General features: G+C 32.6%; 1 protein-coding gene, 1 long non-coding RNA gene and 1 pseudogene across 2 annotated transcripts; all 3 read right to left on the bottom strand.

The window, feature by feature from the left end:
• Positions 1-5,024: 5,024 nt before the first annotated feature.
• On the bottom strand, positions 5,025-6,595 carry LOC142231573 (cathepsin F-like; annotated as a pseudogene).
• A 3,008-nt stretch (positions 6,596-9,603) lies between these two features.
• Positions 9,604-11,560, bottom strand: LOC142230098 (uncharacterized). Its single transcript, XM_075300735.1, has 3 exons — positions 11,368-11,560; positions 11,207-11,268; positions 9,604-11,141 (listed from the first exon to the last, which is right to left on the bottom strand). Exon 3 carries the CDS (start codon positions 10,686-10,688, stop codon positions 9,798-9,800), a length of 891 nt encoding a protein of 296 aa, XP_075156850.1. The 5' UTR covers positions 10,689-11,141; positions 11,207-11,268; positions 11,368-11,560; the 3' UTR covers positions 9,604-9,797.
• Positions 11,561-15,040: 3,480 nt separating this feature from the next.
• LOC142231388 (uncharacterized) lies at positions 15,041-17,189 on the bottom strand. The gene is made up of 2 exons (XR_012720806.1): positions 16,992-17,189; positions 15,041-15,321 (listed from the first exon to the last, which is right to left on the bottom strand). It is a non-coding gene; the product is annotated as an uncharacterized LOC142231388 (long non-coding RNA).
• Positions 17,190-17,495: the final 306 nt, after the last annotated feature.

Below are 17,495 nucleotides of genomic sequence, written 5' to 3'. Positions count from 1 at the left end.
TGCAAATTCAATGGTCCAGTGAAGAGTATGTCAGACTATCACTCCGGATGCCCGGGTTCGATACCCGTCATCCTCTTTTTAAATATAGAATTATTTTTTTTTATTTTTTTACTTTTTATTTATTTTTAATTTTTATTTTTTTATTTTGCTATGATTTTTCTTCTTTGTGTGCTTGGGTGAGTGGGTTTATGGGCAGATCATTAGTTTGAGGTAGCGCTGTTGATGCTCTGTCCGCTGTTAAGTGAGTCACTGTTAATGGGGCAGCTGCTGTTAACGGATTAACAGTGATCGCCTGTTTTTCATAGCTCAGAGGAAGTGTGTTGGACTACGGCGCAGGAAACCTGGGTTCGACTCCTCGCTCGGTCGTGTCCTGAGAGATAGTTTTTTTTCGTCCGTGTGGTGAAAATTTGCCTATGTTGATGGCAAAAGTGTGTAGCTTTTACGACCACATTAATATTTTTGGGATGTATGAGTGAGCATTTCTTGGAATGGGGAGCCATATTGTCCTTGGAAAATGTATGATGCTGTTTGATAATGGCCGATGTGGTTCTTTTCGGAGTTATGAAAGGGTAGAAAAGGGGGTGCTGTGATAGCCATCTTCCACAGTTTCCTTTGAATTTTGGTATCCGGCACATTGACTTCTCGTGGAAGGCAAACTATTGCTCTTTAGTTGGAATTTTTCTTTTTCATCGTTGTTGATCACAGCCATGTAAGTTTCCCTAAACTGTTTGAGAACTGATATCTTTTTCTTTGCTTGGTTTTGGCTTGTTGAGAAAATATACTTTTCTTTTTTGTGCTTCAGACTTAAAGGATACTTCGAGTGGGAAAATTCTACAACAAAGATCCTTTGAGGGAAACTAAATTTTGCTGCAACCCGAAGATTTCTCCAGCTTTAGTTGGAGGTTATCTGTTATTGGGCGATTTTGCTTGGAATTAGCCTTTTGCTGGTTGGATATCGTTGGCTCCCTGTTATTTCTGTTGGGCTTTGTCCAATATCATTTACGCTCCAAAGTCTCTTGGCTAAACATAAATGGTAATTTTGTTTTACACTTCTCTCTTGGACGAAGGAATGATACATATAACAGACTCTCAATTCCTCCACAGATTCGCTTTGAAGACCCCTTTCGTCTGTCACCATTGCTCTCCTATTTTTGCCAATAAACCAAATTCGATAGGAGAGCACAGTTATCAGTGGGTTGCTGTTAGTGCCGGTTTGCGAGTTGGTGACGTCGGTAAGGCTCAATACCGCGGTGATTGTGTCCGTCGGGTATCTTAGGCTGATAAATACCTTGTTGGGCTCTTGGGCTGTGTAAATTGTGCAGAAAGTGGAGTGAAATAACAATTTTGGATTTTTAGCCTTTCTGTCGTCCTGATATCCTATTTGAGGAAAAAAAAAAACCATCATAACAACACCGTACTTTCGGTTGATCCTTTGATTTTGAAACTTGGTGATTGAAATTTGAGGTGTAAATATTTGTTAATATAGTTTAATAAGTTTGCATAAAATTAATCGGAAGTGAAGCGTTGAAAACTTAAAGTCAATCTACAATTAATTTTCAATTTTTAAGTAATTCCATTCGAAGTTACAGATTCCGGCTAAAAATCGGTTTTCATAATTTTTGAAACATAACGGTTGGAATAAATTTTTATTTTTTTTTGCTTCCATCGGTATAAATATAACTAAAGAAAAAATATTTAAAGTGCATAAAAAAAACAAACAAAAAGACATTAAGAACATAACATTCGTATATGAATATATACGTGAATGGACAATTAAAACAAAAGAAAAATAATACCACAGGAATATATTCAAAGTGAACAAAACCCCCTCCTGCTCATCACCCCTGAAAGGCCTTTCATCGTTGGATAGCAGCATATGTTCAAAGTAAGTGATCCAGATTTTCTTTTGTTTAATTTTTGTACTTGTGTGATATGTATTTTTGGCAGTTTGTATGCTGAGAGAAACTCGTATAACTCCCGTTATTTGAGTCTCTCAGTTGATCCGTATAAATTCAGAAAAATATTAAAATATAAACTAATTTAAATAATATTGTTTATATACCTTTTTGAATCCTGTTTTTCATACGAAAATGTGTTTTTACTGTTAATTAAAATAGTCCTTGTAATCCTGCCGTTAAATACATATACACTTTAGTTAAATTGTAGTATTGCTATGCTAACGAATGCACAATAACATACTTCTGTTGAATCTGTTAATCTCCCATGTTGGTGTTACACTAAATAGTCATGCGCAGTTTTGGAAGCACTGGACTTGATGTTAATTATATATGTGCATCGATTTCGGTAACGAAATTGCAATTATGATTTTTAAATGATTATCCGTTCGCATAGCATTACTATTTTGAAAAATATTACCGTGGAATCAAAATTTGTATATATAACTTGGCTTGCAAACCTATTTCGACCTATAATATCGAAGAAATTACAATAAATTTACCAAAATTCATTTGATTTTAATTTGCCCCGCATGTTAACATTTATATCGGTGTGAAGAATAACATAGTGGGTCAAAGACCTAATGATCACGATTGTGGTTGTTGTTTTGTTTGCATTAGGTTAAATGTATCGAAATATTTTTTTTCGTCTAACATTCGTGATAAAATCTCGCAGATACTGGTAGTTTTTTTCTTTTCGCTTCCGATTTTAATGTTGCTGCGTTGTTAGTAAAAATAGCTCTATTTATATATAGGAAAGTTTACGAATAATTTATTTTTTTTTATAATTTGGTTATTGCATATAATTTGAATCTGTGAATTTTGAATTCTTTTTATAGTAATTAATCTGTAATATCATTTGCTCTCGGCTATAATGTTCTACCATTTACATGTATCAAAGAAAACTGTTATGAATGTTATAGTTAAATGATTTTTTTTTCTTTTCGACATTAACTTTTGGTCTTGTTTGGATTAAATATATGGATTTTCATTCTATGAATATGAACTAAATATTTTCGATTTTGATATGTAGGGGCCGAAGGTAAAAGGGTAGGGTTACAATGTGTGGGTTTACCAGTTATTTTCGTTCGATATCGGATTTTTAGGGTAAACAGGAAGGGCGGGCTATATGTTTGTACGAATGACATCTAAGTACAGACCCTGAACACTTCGAGGTGCTCTAAACCCTGATTCTATCTTGTCTGTTGTTTTTCCATTTTCCCTGCGACAACCGCACGCAACACAATTTTTTTAAATTATAGCATCGATCTCCTTGTTCGAAGGTGGCAAGATCCCACCCCATCCGACGAGCAATAAGGCTGGCCAGAAGCGTGCCATTGCCTTGGACCTTTGAGTAAGGATTAGGGACTATGATTTTTTTTTCAGTGGACCGACGTATGCTACATTTTGTATGGAGTTTCAACGCGAAAACCGAACAGAGTACTATAAGTTATTCCGGACGACAATGTCCGCGTCAAACGTTTCGATTAAAATCGCACGCATTGACCACACTTCAATTTTTGTTTGACAATGAAAAAATCGATAGCAGAAATCGATTTGATATCAATATTTTTTATAAACAATAACATTAAGGAGAAAATTGTGCCGCTGTTATGCCTTGGTATCAGAGAATGAAGCCGCCGAGTCGCGCCGCCGATTTTAGCCGCCGCCGACTAGTTTTTACCAGTCGAAGCCGTCGCCGAATTTGTCGACTCATCTCGACTCAAAGTTAGCCGGCAATTAATCAAAAATATTGATTTGAATCAGAAAAAATTATTAATAATGGCTGCATTTTTTGTCAAAATGTTTAACTTTCCACCCAAAATCCGTCAGTATCAAGTTGCTATAATAATTTTGCAAAAATTTGGCTCAGAACATTTGAATTATGTGTAAATGTGTGTGTATGTGTGGAAGATAAGTTGTACAACTAATCTCATTACCATTCGGATAATGCGCTTTACAGATTATCAGTTATTCCGGACGGAATGTCGGTGTTTGTAAAGAATCTTACAGAGTGTCGGATCGATACGACATGTCGGCGATGACTAAATAATCGATAAATGTGTTATCGATCCCATAAACATACAGCAGTATCGATTATGCCTTCAGACTTAACTTATAATGTGCACAATAAATGGGATATATTCGACACGTGCACTGTCGTCCGGAATAACTGATAGTCTGTAAAGCGCATAACATCAAATTGTTTTTATTATGGATAATTGTCCGCCGTCGATAAGACAAATTTATATCGGCTTAGCCGTCAAGCCGCCGCCTCCGCCGGAAGCAAAAAATTAGTATTAGGCGCCCCCGACAAAAATGGGTCGGCTTCATTCTCTGCTTGGTATGTATGAGATTGGTTAGCTGTTGATATAGACTTTCAATATACATTGTATTTACAAACTTGTGCTGAAGATGTGATGGCATCATGCAAGTTATTCTTAAGAAAAGTCGATTCCAGTCTCGTATCTTCTTTTAAGGCATTTAATTCAGAGGTTTACAACGAGCGTTCTCATGATCCATGGTCTCGTATGGTTCTAAACGTGGTGCCATTGTTAAACAAGAACATATGTACGGGAGAACTGCTTAAAAACTCAAAGCGTAGGAGTTCTCCAATAGTTGAACAGAAATAAAGATTGTGATGTGAGAAATGAAGAACGTGGAAGATCAACAAAAAAGTTTGAAGATGCTGATATTGAATGGAGATGACACTTTGAGTCAAAACAAATGGTAGGAATTTTAAATTTTGCCCAACCCAATAAACACAAACGTTTGAAAAATGCTAAATTTCAACAATTCTTCAAACATTTTTTCAAAGGATTAGTGTAATATACAAGTTGAGAATATCGCGTTCTCAACAAAAAGAGACATTACCCTCAACAGTAAATTTCAACACATTAGCAATAATGTCTCAAGGGTTATCCTCAAATTGAAATGCATCGCTACTCAATAATTTCTCAAACAATTTTTGATGCGAGTCAAATTAAAAATTAACATCGTTGCAAATACTTTTCAATCAAAATTTGTATGAATGCTATCCCCACTTCAAATTGAAAGTCAAAGCCAAAATTCTATGAATTTTGTATAAAGGCCGGTATGCACCTCTAGCGAAAAATTTCAGCCCCATAAGAAATTCATTGTTATTTATGCTAACGAAATTTTCGGTAGCGTTCAATTTCGTAAGAACATATATTAACAATTTTTAAAAGCGATTAGCTGGTTTAAAATTTATGTACACAGCTCTGTTTTTTTGTTGTAGACTTAAATAAATTTTTGCTACCGAAAATTTCGCTAGAGGTGCATACCGGCCTTAATTTATTCATTTTCGTCAAAATAAAATATATAATAATACACTTCACTACATCATACACTACAATACCAATTGAAAAATAATAATCTTATTTAACATATCAACAAATAAGAACAAAACATTAATGGCCAGTTTCTCATCCTCCGATTAATTTTAACCGGTGGATAGACCTCCGGTTAGTAAAATTTTTGTATGGGATCAGCTGTTTTATCGACACGACAACTAATAACAAGACATTGAGAAACTGGCCCTAAATATCTTAAACATTATTTGTAAACACTTTTGCATTGATAATTCGATTTCCTTCCTGTTGGTGTCATAAAACAGCATTAAAATTTGAAAATAGAACGTGCTGGACCGCGTGAAAATTTATTGGGTATGGAGTGGTGGTATTAAGTATGAGAAATGGTATGGTTTGAATTTCCATGATGGCTGCACAAAAACCTTTGAAAGAGTTGTACAGACAGCCACCACATGTATGAGTTTTTGGGTAAATCAACATGACCTTTGACTTTAACATGGATTTTCGATGTATTGGAGCGGCATTGTTCTTTGCGTGCATGAAGGGAAATTCATTTCAAGTTCAAGTCCTAAACCTCCAATTTTCTCAATGGCATCATAAGCTTTATCGGGCAAACCACCATTATAAGCTGAATCTGTTGTATCACAATCTAATAATTCCTGCTCGGAATATTGTTCCAGTTTATCAGTCCTGACATCATGCAAATCTTCGACATTGCCGGTAACACTAAAAGCCCAGCAAGAGCCACATTGACCTTTTCTCTCCAATCGAATTCTTTGGGCAATTCAATGTCTGGAATTTCAGTTTTAGGGGTTAAAGCAGCATTACCCTCATCTCGTTGCCACATTCCGGTACGTTGTTTATATTCGGTACTGGTCAAATCAGCAAATTCAGTGATACCATATTAGGCACTACCACGCTCATTTGCATTCAAATCCTGTATGATTTTTAAATTTTGCTTGAAAATTCTCACACGCATTTGTCTTTCCATGGTGGTGTGATAACGACGATTTTAAGATATTCGACTTTATTCAAACTATGATGATTTTGTTCCTTATGTGTCTTCTTTGTATATTCCAATGAACGAGTAGGGGTTTTCACCAATTGTTTTGTTACTGAATTAAGTTTGTTGCTGAACGGATTGTCAATTGCTTCGGATGTAAAAGTTTGCATAACAAATTGACGGAATCCATTTGGATTATTATTGTCCAGTGCTTTGTGAGATTTGATTCAAAACAATTCAAAAACTGGTAGAAAAACACTTCAAAAAAATTATTATGAATGCGTGTATGGAAACAATCAGCTGCTGCGTATGTATACGTAAAAATATTATGACGTTTGGCGCTGTTGTCAATTAAATTGCTGAGAAATAAACGCAGAATAGCTCCAAAATAGCTGTTTTCTTCGTTCGAAATCTATTGTCAACACTCTCATTTTTCAACGCGAAAGAATGGTTAAGTGAAGTTTTTTTCGTGCCAACAAACATAGTACCCACCTTTAGAATAGATTTCCAGCACAAGGAATTCACAAAATATCCATTTTAAACTGATAATTTTTTTTTTTATTATTTTCATCTATGGATTAAACCCTTACAGACTAACAGTAATATATTACATTATATACATATCGTTTGTTAATATATCAAGTATTTAATAATAATGTTATCTTTTTCTTTACATTGTATTTCTCTTCTGACAAATCAAGATAATAATAAAATTTATTGAATTCTTTACAAAGACGGCGAAGTGGATCGTTGTTTTCAAAGTTCGTTCGAAAGTATTCAATGTGGAGCAGTTCAAAGTTGCGGGTAGGTCTAAAGGGTACATTGAATGATATGCTGTTAATAAGGAAGTCAGATTTAAATCTTCCGTTAATTAAATCAACCATAAAACAGATATTCAGCATGGTACGTCTACTTTTCAGTGTAGGTAATTTGATGAGCGATAGTCTTTCTTTGTAAGACGGCAAGGTTTGAGGTGTCCAGTTATTCCGACGTAAACAAAACAGTAAAAATTGTTTCTGAACAGATTCAATACGATTGCAATGAATTTGGTACTGTGGGTCCCAAATTACAGATCCATATTCCAGGATAGGACGCACAAGTGAAGTATATAAGTTTCTTGTAACAAATGGGTCAGAAAATTCCTTACTCCAGCGCTTGACAAATCCAAATGATCCATAGGCCTTATTTACAGTCATAGAAATGTGAGATCTAAAATTTAGCCTACGATCCAAAAGTATTCCAAGATCTTTAAAGGATTCAACAGTTTCAAGCGTTGTGCCATTCAAGTTATAATTCGTGTCGATATAATTTAATCTATAAAAAGAGATATGCTTGCATTTCCTTATGTTCAGTTCCATCATATTTGATGAGCACCATCTGTACATGCTATTCAGATCAGATTGGAGTAAGGATTGGTCATCACTATTCCGAATAACCTTTATAATTTTAACATCGTCAGCATACATGAGAGTGTAACCATATTTAATGGCTGATGGAAGGTCATTTATAAATAAGCAGAACAATAGAGGGCCAAGATGACTGCCTTGTGGAACACCAGAAGGCACATGTATTGATTTTGAAATAATGTTATCAAATACTACAAATTGTGTACGATTCTTTAGATAACTTTCAAACCAGGATACCATTAATTCACTGAAGCCCATGCGATGCAGTTTGTACAGTAAAAGTGAATGGTTTACTTTGTCAAACGCCTTACTAAAAGCAGTATAAATGACATCAGTCTGTAAACGATCTCTAAAGCCTTCATTAACCATTGTAGTCAATTCCAAGATATTTGTTATGGTCGAACAAGATTTACGGAAGCCGTGTTGTTTAGGCGATAGAAGAGAGGAGACTTGATGATTCAAACTATTAGAAATAATTTTCTCCAACAGTTTTGGAATAGCACTTAATTTAGCAATGCCTCTATAATTCGTAATATCTGACTTGCTTCCATTTTTAAATAGCGGAATGATAAATGAATTCTTCCACAACGTAGGAAAGAGACCTGTGCGCAAAGATTCATTAAACAGAAATGAAAGAGCAGTCGAAAGAGAATGAGCACAATATTTGAGGATGTTACTGGGAATCCCATCAGGGCCCGGGCGATATGAACATTTTATCTTTTCCATATAACTCATCACAATATCAGGAGAAATAAATGGAGTAGTGAATGTCGAATATTCCTGTATCTTATATGGGTACGCATCAGATTGCTTGAAATCCTTATGGCAGTAAGTTGTTGCAAAGAACTTTGAAAACAAATTACATATAGATTCATTATCATCCCCTTCAACAGCACCATAGTGAAGGGTTCTTGGATACACATTTGATTGACGTTTAGAATTAACAAATCTGTAAAATGACTTTGGATTAAGCTTCAGTTCATTTTTAATTTTCGATAAATAATTGTTATAGGATTGTTCATTCCACAGGTTGTATTCTGAACGAGCAATTGAGTAGTTTGCGTAGTCAGTCACAGATCCAGATTTTTTATACTTTTTATAAAGTTTATTCTTTCTATTCTTCAAGTTACGTAATTTACTGTCATTCCAAGGTGGACCAGTGTGAGAAGTTATTCGAATTAATGGAACATATTGGGCAATGAATGAATTCAAAGTTTCATAAAATGTATTTATTGATTCATCAAGATTTCTCGCTGGTAAGATTTTATTCCAATCCACATTTAATAGTAATGAGTTCAGTTTTTCGTAATCAGTTCTATTAAAAGAGAATATTTTATCAGTTTTCAATACGAGTTTTTTTCGCATAGATCTCGAAAAAGACATATTTATATTCATACAGACAGTGGGATGATGAACATCTTCAGGATTTACGACGGCATTGACGCGTGATAAAAACACATCTTTTAGTTCATTTGTAAAAAATAAATCAAGTAGTTTATTTTTCAAATTTTGTATGTTGCTAATTTGAAAAAGACCATCTTTTAACAAGTTTTCAACAAATTCAGATTGATATCCATTTCTTAGCATTGGTACGGAGTAATTCATTTCCTCACAATATTTCCATGTAATAGATGGAATGTTAAAATCACCAGACAAAACAATCAAATCAGAGGATCTCACAGTAGATAGGACCGATTGGATAGCAGTCAAATGAGCATTATAAACATCGTTACAAGAACCAGGAGGAATATAGGAGCAAGTCACAAACAATGAATTATGGCCGCACCTTATTTTCACTCCTAAATATTCAATTTGAAGTTCATTTAGAATATCAATTTTTGATGAAGCAAATTGCGAAGAAACAGCAATTAGGACGCCGCCACCAGATTTCTTCAAACCATTTGTGCGGTCACATCTATAAATTTGGTACTTGTCGCATAAGATTTCAGTATTTAAGATATTACTTTGAAGCCAGGTTTCAGTAAATATAATCAAATCATAATCAAAGCCAAAGCTATCCGTATATGGTTGCATAATTTTGTGTTAAGTCCCCTAACATTCTGATAAACTAAAGTAAAATTTGTATCAGACAGGGTTTTATTCAGTTTTTTGATTGCTCAACGGGACGTGCAGGTAAACGGGCAACTCTATCTCTAAAAACAAATTCATGCACCACAGCTCTGTAAGGCCAAAATTCCGGATTGACCACTGTGTCAAAAATGTCCTCAGGTACGAAAATTTTAAATGACGACTTGTTCCTCCTCTCTACAAATTGCAGTTTAGATACCTTAATGTCTACATTTGCATTCAGTTTTGATTTTATGTAGAAATGAATATCATCCTCAGTTGTTTCTGGAGCAAAACGGGCAGCAAAAATGGTTTTCATTGGGGGTAAGACCCTTAAAGGTTTTGGAGCTGAACCAGCAGGCGATTGATTTGTAGGTGTATTAAAAGGAGAAAAGAATGCATTAGTATCAGTTAACACAGTAGCTGGTGCCACTACTGTTCCAGTGGTCAGTGAATTCGAATGCGACGGGGTAATAATAATAGGTGGAATAGGTAAAGGTGCAGTTTCAGCGTTGTTAGTAGGAATGACAACAGTCTCTGAATCCTGAATATTATTATTGGCGTTAACTAGTGTCGGAGAAATTGTTTCAATCTCATTGTTAGATGAATTCTTGTTAGATTTAGATTTCTTCCTTTTTCTGGAATTTTCAGTTGGTGATTGTAACACTATGTCCAAGTTTGAAGAATTATCAAGAAGATTTTTATATTTTTTAAAGCGATCTGAGATCAAATCAAAATCCCTCGAAATATCATCAAGTCTGGCTCTACAGTTTTTAAAAAAGGTAAAAAACTCGCCATCAATATGTTTGCACTTTTCACAGCACCACCGTAGACCCTTATCTTCACGTAAGTTGACAATTGTGCGTGCTGCTAATTGCGCACATTTTGAATGGTAACTTGTTGAACAAATCCAGCACGAAATCATTTGTTCATCCAATTTAGTGATACGACAATTTAGTGATAAATGATGCGCTTTACAGACTATCAGTTATTCCGGACGGAATGTCGGTGTTTGTAAAGAATGTCGGATCGATGCGACTTGTCGGCAAGGGTAAATGTGTTACCGATCCCATAAAAATGCAGCAGTATCGATTATGCCTTCGGACTTAACTTATAATGTGCACAATATATGGGATATGTTCGACACGAGCACTGTCGTCCGGAATAACTGATAGTCTGTAAAGCACATTAAACTGACGATGTGATGCACATTTTCATCCAGAAGTTGTTGATTTTAACAATTGGTTGTTTTTAACAATTTTAATTGGTTGCACTTTGAAAGGTTTATGGAAACTTTTTCTTGTCGATAAGCCACTCATTTTTCATTGGTCAGCTTCTTAATGTTTGCAAAAATGTAGCATCCAAAGATTTTAGTTTTCTGCAAAAAGATTTAAATTTAGTGACTTCTCTAAAATGTTGATTTAATTTTTCATATTGACTTACCAATTATTATAAACTATTTGAAGCAGTCACAGTCAATTGTCCAACATTTTTTCATCGGTCAGCTTTTTAATGTTTTCAAGAACATAGAATCCATAATTTTAGTTTTCTGCAAAGAGAGATACATTTAGTAACTTCCTTAATGTTCTTTTATTTTCACTTACCTATTATTATAAACTATTTGGAGTAAATTCAGTTATTTGTCTAAAATTTTCCATTTTTTTTATTTCTTCCAATTGACCACGAACTTCGTTGCACAAATAAGTATTGAAAACCACATGATTTTTTCGTTGCATTTTAGCGTAGTGTTTTGTCAAAGTTTTCTCATATTATCTTCAACACCTTTTCAAAGATTTCATCAACATTTTGGCAAATTGGAAGTAATTCGCAATCAATTTGAAGATATATTGAAGATGAGCTGTTTCAATTCAAGTTGAATTTATGTTGAAAATTATATTTACCCTCAAACTGAATAGTTGTTGCATTTGAAAAACGCTCATCCTGTGTTTATTGGGAACAAACAATGGGAAAGATTCAAATGTGTGGAAAATTAGTATCACATGAAACAAAAAACATTTCATACCGGTGTACCCGGTAGTGTTTTGACCAGGGCTGTGTAGTCCAGCCAATTTTTCTCGACTCCGACTTCAGCATTTTTCATCAGCCTCGTAAATGGATCGATATAAATTATCGTATTTATTTGTGTGTGCAAAACATTTGATGCCAATTGAACTCTATATTTTAAATTTAAGTCAATGTCTGCCCTATGTTTAATAAATAAAATAATTATATAAATACACATTACAATATGAGCAGCTACCAACAGTCTTCAGTATATGTATTTATAGATAAGTAAAGAAAGTTCAAAGTCGAACGGAGCTCATTGTATTATACCCTGCTACATATTGTGGAACAAAACTATTGAAGGCATCTCAAATCCTTTAAATTTTTTATTTACAATTTTTTAGACAATTTTGCAAAAATGCATTCACACCCAGAAAAAAGTGACCCCTTCTTTAAGTTAAAATGAACTCATTGTGAAGAAAGTTGAACTTCGTATAGCGCCAAAGACATTTTTATTTGTTTGAACGATGTGATTTTCGTAGAAATTAGGAATAATGCATTCCATATATTAGTTAACATTTTCCTATATTTACATACCACTATACTACAGAATGAAAAAATTTAACTAATTTGAATTCATATATGGAATGATTTTATTGAAATTTTTTTCATTCATTTCGACAAATCTTACACATTTGTGGTAAAACTTTTACTTCATAATTAGAACTGCTTACCTTCGTTTTTAAATACAATTTTATTTATTTCTATAAGCAATTTTATCTTCAATAAAAGACATGTTTTATTAATATATTGAATATATTTATTAAGAATCAACAGCATCGAATCTCTTTGAAATATTAGTTTATTATTCCACTATTTCCAATTTCCGTGTGATATTATCAACTGTAAAACGCACTTTTTCTTCTTCTTGTACTTTTCACTTTTAATAAGTTGCTGCCTAACGATTTTGTCATCCTTTTACAATTTCAATACCTACAAATATAAAAAATCATAAAACATTTTTGTTGCAAAAGGTTAGCGTCACTGAATATTACCTGATAATTGAAGATTCCAAAATGAAGACAAATGAAAGGGTTGTTATTCTGCTGGTGTTTTCTTTCTTTATACACTATCACGAACATTGATAGATTTATTTAAAAAACGAAAATTTTTCTCACTAATTTAAAATAACAAATATTTTATATATTTTATTTGTTATTTATTATATTATTTTACCATATTATTTTTTAACAATCTCTCCGTATACCAAAACAACGCGATTCCAACTAAAAAAACAACCGACGCGCAAATATATCGATTACACCCACGCGCAAACACATCGATTACGATGACAGGTATCGATTATAGGTAGACAATAGAAATTTAGGAAAATTTCCTATATTCTAACAAGTGTGTTTCCTTAAGTTTTGAAAGGATTGCATACTTCTTAGTACGAATGAACTAAAATATTTTTCTATGCCAAGTGTTGTTCGTATGTATGAAAAACTTTCTATTATAAAGGAAGTCGCAATTATCATTTTATAAGAAATTTTACTAATTTTGAGGAAACTTGGTTTTAGTTCGGTTTTTGTTTATTTTTACGAATGCTTTGTTATCGGTGAATAAAATTTTCTTTTTCAGTAGTAAATTCTTATACCCAGCGAAGAAAATAGTATGAGTAAAATTCCATGCCTTATTCTAGTTAATGAACTATTCCTAACTGCTTACAGTTTAGGATTTTTTTACTGAAACGAGTAAATTTTATTATTTTTCACAAAAATTTACCTTAATGGAAATAAAATGGATAAACTATATTGATGAAAATTTTTTCCTTTAAGGTGGGTATTAAGTTCGACTTTTTTCACTAAAGTGAAAACTAAAACAGTAAAAAAAGGCATACAATTATACATATTTGTTGCAGATTTTATTATAACTTGTTGGGGAATAGCCCAAAGCAAGTTTTCACAAAGTTTGTATTCCTTAAAAAGTATTATTAGAGAAAAGTAATCGTGAAAAAATGGCGATTTTAGCGGCTTATCTCGAACTTAATACTCACCTTTAAGGTGAGTACTATGTTCGGTTTTTTCACCAAAACACTAAATTACAAGTACAAATATAATTATGAAGACGATTATATTTTGATCGAGTCTTGCCAAATAATGGATGGAAAAGATCCAAGGAATTGATTGCAAATAATTTTATATTTCTGAATTAGTTCATTAAAAAAAGTAACCGTGAAAACAAGCTGGTTTTCAGCTTGAAAACTGAACATAGTACTCAGCTTTAGTTTCGAAGGCACTTTTTTCTGGGTGCATGATTCATCAGTCGATATATTTGTATTAGAGGTATAGGAACATTTGAGTAATTTTTACAAATTTTTTACTTATATTTGCTAAAGAAATAAAATTTTGAGAAAATTTGTTGTAGAAATAAAATGTTGACAAAATTTTCTATAGAAATAAAATGTTGACCAAAATATGTATAGAAATAAAGAATATAATGGCCAGTTTCTCATCCTCCGATTAATTTTAACCGGTGGATAGACCTCCGGTTAGTAAAATTTTTGTATGGGATCAGCTGTTTTATCGACACGATAAATAACAACAAGACAATGAGAAACTGGCCCTAAGAATATTTTTTATAGAAAAATTTCTATAGATATAAAATTTTGACAAAATTTTCTATAGAAATAAATTTTTGAAAAAATTATCAATATAAACAATATTTTGAAAAAAAAAAATTATAAAGTAAATAAAATTTAGCAACATTGTCTGTAGAAATACAATTTTGCAAAATTTTCTATAGAAATAAAGTTTTACAAAATTTTCTATAGAAATAAATGTTTGAAAAAAAAAAAAATTCTGGCAATATTCGCCATATGTATATAGGTATATGGTTTTAAAATAAAATTTAAAAAAATAAAATTGATTGTTCGAAATATTTTAAATAAATTGCTTTGATGGTGGACATTAATATGGATCAATTCAACCTATCTGCTAGTCTAACATTCTAGGAAACATAAAATGACCTCCTTAATTGGAAGTTGATTTTCATTTACATTCATAGCTTACATTTATCGAATGAAGAACGCAATGGAAACGATTTTGCGTAAAAGCTTGTTTAGTTAAAAAATGTGAAGTGTTTTAAAAAGAATTAGTTTAGCCGGAGTCGGAGTTGAGCAAACTTTTTACAACACCGACTCCAGCAAAATTTTCAGACTCCGACTCCACAGCCCTGTTTTCGACGTTTGAGCAATTTCATAAAAATAAAATATTTGTTTTTAATTTGTATGTACATTTCACGGTTTTTATTTGGAAGTCATTGAGATTCAACAAAACAATATAGGTCTATCAATATACGTGATGGCATATAAAGGAAATATGACATAAAGAAAACACCAGTAGAAAAACCCCATTCATTCGTCTTTATAGTGTAATTTTTTATGATGAGGTAATATTCAGTGACGCTAACCTTTGGGGGGAAACTCTTCTATTATCTTCTATTCGTAGGGATTGAAATCCAAAAAGGTCAAAATCGTTACGGCAGCAACTTAACTGGAAGGTAGAAACAATGGATGAGAATAAGTAATTTTACTTTAATATTCCTTTAATTTTATATATCCTATTACACGTATTAATAAAATAATATTTTAATGTCAGTATATGCTGGTATGATTCGTAATAAATATAACTAATAGAATGTAAATATATAATAAACCAAGTAAGTAAAGTCTGAAGTCGGGCGGGGCCGACTATTATATCCTTCACCACGATGTACACCAAAATTTCAATTCAATTCAGACATTTATTTAATTAATTAAGCCCTCTTGGACCATGCATTGATAGCTTTGTGTTACCATCTCAACTCCCTCAAATTTGTTGGGAGTTATTATGAAGGTTTATATTCCCATATTGAAATATTTATCTTAAAAGATTTGGAGACAATTTTTTGTGCAAAATCTCTAGAATTAAAATTTAAATCGGCTAACGTCCTGGGATGAAACACAATGTTAGTAAAAAAGTGTAGGAAATATAAACCAAAAGCAATTTTAATGCATTTGTACAAAAGAGCATTTATGATTTATCGGGCGATACATATGTATTCGGAATAAATGACAATTTGAGTAATATTAATAATTTTTATTATTTTATTTGATTTTCTTCGACCTTCTTATGTTATAATAATAAATTAATGATTTTTCAAGCTCGAGGTCTTTAATGAATATTTTATTTATTTTTCCCAATATTTCGCGATTGCCATATTGAATCGCTTCTTCAGGGGGTCTACAATAGATTTTAAAAAATTACATTTCATAAATTATTAAATAAATTATTATTATTAAAAAAATATAAAATTTTTAAATAAGTCTATAAATTATTGATTAAAAGAAAATATTTTTTTATTTATTTTATTCAATAATTCAATATTTACAAAGAAATGTTTGTCTCTGCGTCATAAAGGCTTTAGTAGAGACTAGTTGGCAATTTTCTAATTACAATTCATAAACATTTTGAATTTACTCAAAGTGACGCTTCATCGATTCACAATAGCACTTTATTGTGACTAATTTATCGAAAAACATGAAATTCAAAGTGGTATAGTGTCATAAATAATCGCAGCAGTAAATATTTATTACTAATTGGAGCATTTCATACATTAAAAATGCAAGATTTCACTTCTTTTCTGTGATTGTTTTTGAACTGCTGATGACAGTGTTGCATATTTTTGGAGATGTCCTGGATAAACGAGTACTCTGTTTTCTTTTAGTCCTTCACGGCTTAGGGTATCCAGTGCTAAAAGAAAACAACCCTATTATATATATTTTTTAAAGTAACGATTCAGTTCTCTCAAAGAATTCTGGCGGAAAAGGTCCATTGTAAAATACGATTTTTTGAAAATTTGGCCTTATCGCATCGATAATTTTTGAACCACTTAACTTATTACAGAACCAATTATAGACAATTATTCGTCACCTTAATACCTTTCATTTATGTTCCAACGATATAATCGGACATTTCTAACTCAAGATATAATTTGTTTAGCCAAAAAAGAGCGAAAAACTAAAAATAGCGGGATATCTCGAAATCTGTTCTATAACTTTTTTTAATTTTTTCGAATTCAGCAGATCAAAATACATAAGAAAAGGTGACTTTCATCGAGTGTGCATGAAAACAATTTTTTTGTAAACTAGTGTAATTTTTGTTACTTAGCAGTAGTGGTTTACAAGTCTATTGGTTAGATCTCGCCATGATATGTGGTCAATTGTGGGTTGTAATATATTATTTGGCCATTCTGTAGAAAGTCTGGTACTACAGTGTGTAGGATATGATTACGATATGGAAAAATCATGTGGGTATTTTGGCCATATTTGTATAACCCGGAATAACAAATATATTGAGAAAATGAGATTAAAATATGAAACATTCACCTGCGTGAAGATAGGGACGTTGCTAACTTTCGATAACAGGGTTATCGAAAAAATAACAGGGTGACACAGAGACGACAGAAACTGAATTAATATAAGACGAACAGACAGAATACTATTTCCTGCGCTGAGGCCAGGAATGGACTTCGTACACAAAAATGATAACGGAACTTGGTAGAGGACATCAATATTACAATTTGGTATACCACATGTATCTGGGAAACGCCGAGTGTAGAACAAAATTTTCCAGAAACTGTTGGACGCTCTGGTAGTCAGGACAGTATTTCCAGCGCTGAGGCAAGG

Source organism: Haematobia irritans, chromosome 3, assembly GCF_050003625.1.
Source record: "Haematobia irritans isolate KBUSLIRL chromosome 3, ASM5000362v1, whole genome shotgun sequence".
NCBI classification, from domain to species: domain Eukaryota; kingdom Metazoa; phylum Arthropoda; class Insecta; order Diptera; family Muscidae; genus Haematobia; species Haematobia irritans.
This window is presented reverse-complemented; position numbering and strand designations above follow the sequence as displayed.